The sequence below is a fragment of the Alligator sinensis genome, unplaced genomic scaffold (genome assembly GCF_000455745.1).
Source record: "Alligator sinensis unplaced genomic scaffold, ASM45574v1 scaffold138_1, whole genome shotgun sequence".
Classification (NCBI taxonomy): Eukaryota; Metazoa; Chordata; order Crocodylia; family Alligatoridae; genus Alligator; species Alligator sinensis.
In genome coordinates, this window is record NW_005841862.1 from 2,794,679 (window position 1) to 2,797,855 (window position 3,177).

Sequence of the window (3,177 nt, forward strand, 5' to 3'; positions counted from 1 at the left end):
AGTGATTTGACTGACCGAACCGAATCACTGTCTTCCAAATCAGCTGAATCCAAATCAAATACTTCCCTACTCGCGCAGGCCTATTGGTCATATGCTGAGTCCAGATCCAAAGGATGAGTAACAGTGCAGAAATAGGCCCAGAGACAGCAGATGCTGATTCACTCTCATTAGTTGTATCACAGTAGAACACTAAGGCCCAAATCAGAATCAGGGCCACATAAATGTTAAGCATCACAAGTGCAATATAGGGTGATAGTGTCCCTTCTTTATTGCATATACTATCTAATGGGCAATTCATGAGTTCAGTATAATTCACAGAGGTTTGGCTTGGCAGAGGTAATACCCAGCTGATGTAATATTGCCCAGTGTCCACTGGCTACTGTTAGATATTCCCTTTGTTTTGTTTGTCTATTTACTACAAATAGATTAGTGCCAGCCTTGGACTAAGAGCACCTAGGAAACTCATGAGGTTGTAATCTCTTTTTTGCTTTCTATCATCTGTTCTCATTACAGATTTTGTGTTTTGAATCCATGCCTGTCCAGAACATAAATCCACTGACTCTAGCAGCTACTGTTGCAAATAAATGGTTTCAATTGTCTTCTCCTAAGGAGAGATTCTAAAATTTTACCAATTTTCCAGGAGAAAGAACATTTTTCCCTAGGTTCCTCTGACTTTAAACATCAAGTGGAAAAAAAAAAAAACATTTCAATTAAGAAAAAGCCAAAGTAGCAAACAGATCAGACACAAGATACAGGCAATCCTCAACTTAAGGCGTTTCGACTTACAGTGATTTGCACTTGTGGTGCTCTGCCATTTACACCTAAGTTATTACTTACGGCGCTGGATCCTCGCGCTTATGGCACTACAGAGAAATTTATAATGAGAAAAAGAGGGCGTCAAAACAAACATCCCTGGATCAGTTTCTCAAAAAGGCATCAAGTGGCCCTAAGTCTCCCCAAAATCTCCCCAAAGAAGCCCTTCTGAATTCCATGACCCTGATGAAGGTGTTCCTTCACCTTCTGATTAAATACAATTTTATGTGATTAGTTACTGTATTGCCCTGTTTAATCAATTTATATACAGTACACTTTAGAAAGCTTTGTACTGTACAGTGTATATCATTTTTAGTTGATTAAATAGTTAATTTAAATATGGTGTTTATGGTCATTTCTATAAAAAGTTGGGCATCAGGCCCTTGGTCAGGAACATAACCCCCTATTATAACATTGTTTCTATGGGAAAATCCGATTCGACCTACATCGTTTCGACTTATAGCACCTTTTCCAGGAACATAACCCGCCGTAAGTGCAAGGACTGCCTGTACTTAGCATCTGCATCTTGTGTGTACAACTTCCCTTTTTAAAATGATATACATGATGTTCATAGTATTTTAAGCTAAAGATTAGTTCTAGATATTTCAAAATGTTTACCTTGGAGTGCTTAAAACGTTAAGCTTGGTTTCAATGTGCAAGAATTTTAAAGTGATAAAACAGGCCAAATTCAAATTAGAATAAAAGCCTATTAGAGTCCCTAGAGTTACATCTGCTTATACTACATATGATTACAGCCCTAAGGAGTGCAAAAAGGAAAAACATTTTAATAGTGTCACGGAACTGAGAGATGACAAGAAAGTTTGCAACAGATAAGGAGGCACAGTGGCTGCATCTACATAAGGAGCCAACTGTGCAGTTGTTACTGCACAGTCCCATCACTGCACAGGTATTTTTAGATGCTACTGCACAGTAGCAAAGAGCTGTGCAGTAGCTCATTACTACTGTGCAGTAGCGTCACCATCACGGTTTGGGCCTGGCAACATTACAGTGCTGTAGCAATGAGCTCATTGCTACTGTGCCATAGCATCTCATGTAAACGCACCCAGTGTGTATCTGAGATCTAATACGTGCAGGTGTAAGATGTTATGACCACATAAAATCAGTCTGACATGAAGAATGACATTTGATGGGTGGGATCTGGTGGGCCAGAGTGAAGAGGGATTTCTTACAGATGTCTGGACTGTAAGAAAAGTTCTGTATGCAAATTCCATTAATCACAAAGTGCACTGAAATCATGCATTAAACTATTTAATCAGACAGGTACATTCAGCAATATTTATGCATCCCCCTATCTTTACCAAAAACAGGTGGCTGTTTTTAAAAAAGATAGGGTTCAGGAACGGCAGGAGTGAAAACTGGTGTGTTTATCACATACAAAAGGTTGAGTTCTTGAGAGCACTGACTTCTAGAAGGCAACCTATTAACCCACAGTTGCCTTCTATTCACATCTAGATTATGCCTCATTGGTACAGTTACCCTGTAGCTTCCCTTATTATCCAAACCTATACTTTTTCTGCGCGTTTCTGTTGTCCTCAAATCTTTTCCAGAAAAGAGGTATATGGACAGAAACTAGTCAGCACTTGCTGATAAACCTCACAGCATCTCTGGCCTGGTCTTCACTAGGTAAAATAAAAAGTACTTCAACATGTGCTAACTAACTTGTGCAAAATTACTAGAATAAACAATGCAGCTGTCATTTTAACACATCATCTGGTAAAACCCTCATGGGTTTTTCAACATGTGTAAAAATTACAACTTTCTTACCTAGACCCAGGTTTAAGACAGATTCGCTAACACAGGTTGAAACCCACCTTTTTTCTTCTTAGTAGGGATATGGCCTCTTTAAGCAGATTAAAAAACACAGGGTCCTGCCTCACCCTTTTGGATGGGACAGTTCACCCGAAAAAAGGATGGTTCACCTGGATTCAACACATCCAAGTCTCCCCTGGTTTAACATATCGCTGAATCTTATAATTGCATTAAAAAAAATAAACACCTCTTCCAATATACTAGTGATAAGTATTGCTCTGATCCTTGCAGCAAACTTAAATGAACCTTGTAAAATTTTCAATTACACAGGCAGCAAAACCATCAATTTACTCTTCATTTACATTTACATCACAGCAATAATTGCCAGCAATACCCTTCCCTTAAGGAAATGATTCAACAATTGAATTAGAAAGCTTCATGAATCAATGGATGAGCCACATGAATACAGATTCCTCTCCTGCTTTACTGTTTCTCTTTTGGTCCTGTAAGGTAAAGCCAGTCTCATGAGCAGAGTTTGTTCTTCATCTTCCCTTTTATGCCCTCACTGACCATGGCTTAAAGGTCCCTGGTTCA

The 3,177-nt window shown here is 38.9% G+C and overlaps 1 protein-coding gene across 8 annotated transcripts in view; it reads right to left on the minus strand.

Moving 5' to 3' along the window:
- Positions 1-1,119: 1,119 nt before the first annotated feature.
- XDH (xanthine dehydrogenase) overlaps positions 1,120-3,177 on the minus strand; it is an 86,202-nt gene continuing 84,144 nt past the window's right edge. For all 8 annotated transcript variants that reach the window (XM_025216101.1, XM_025216088.1, XM_025216069.1 and 5 more), the window contains one exon: positions 1,120-3,177. In XM_025216101.1, coding sequence (XP_025071886.1) covers positions 3,138-3,177 — 40 coding nt within the window. In that variant the 3' untranslated portion in view covers positions 1,120-3,137.